Source organism: Rhincodon typus, unplaced genomic scaffold (assembly GCF_021869965.1).
Source record: "Rhincodon typus isolate 14 unplaced genomic scaffold, sRhiTyp1.1 hic_rhity00010873, whole genome shotgun sequence".
In the NCBI taxonomy this organism is placed as follows: domain Eukaryota; kingdom Metazoa; phylum Chordata; class Chondrichthyes; order Orectolobiformes; family Rhincodontidae; genus Rhincodon; species Rhincodon typus.
In genome coordinates, this window is record NW_025976511.1 from 4,278 (window position 1) to 4,820 (window position 543).

The 543-nt window shown below is 55.4% G+C and overlaps 1 protein-coding gene across 1 annotated transcript in view; it reads left to right on the forward strand.

Moving 5' to 3' along the window:
• Positions 1–543, forward strand: part of LOC125482474 (coronin-1A-like) — a gene marked incomplete at its 3' end in the record, with an annotated part of 5,703 nt that overhangs the window by 2,641 nt on the left and 2,519 nt on the right. Inside the window, exons 3-4 of the mRNA XM_048594556.1 lie at positions 130–252; positions 402–519. Of these exons, the coding sequence (XP_048450513.1) occupies positions 130–252; positions 402–519 (241 nt within the window). The remainder of the gene's footprint in view (positions 1–129; positions 253–401; positions 520–543) is intronic.

The window sequence follows — 543 nt, forward strand, 5'->3', positions numbered from 1 at the left end:
CGTTCACCCCCAAGATCCCTCTGTATCTAACCCTGTCCCTGGGACTGGTTAAGGGGGGGGGAATGACAACGTAGAGGAAGCTTTACCCTGTATCTAACCCCATGCTGTATGTGTGTTGTATATTTTCAGTGTGGACGGATCGATAAGGCCCAGCCTCTGGTGTGCGGGCACACGGCTGTTGTTCTCGATATTGAGTGGTGCCCACACAATGATCATATCATCGCCAGCGGCTCCGAGGATTGCACTGTTATGGTGAGATCTTCCATCAACTCCCTCCATCGCTCCTTCGGCGCTGACCCTCCGACAGTGCCCACTCCCTCGCCGCTGACCCTCCGACAGTGCGGCACTCCCTTGGAGTGCGGGTTCCAGGGTTAACGATGCCGGTGTGTTTTTTTTGACAGATTTGGGAGATTCCAGAGGGTGGTCTGACTCGCCCGCTCACCGATGCCCTGGTCACTTTGGAGGGTCACTCAAAGAGAGTTGGCATCATTGCCTGGCACCCAACAGTCTCCCAAATCGGTCAAGAAAAACACACCGGCAGCG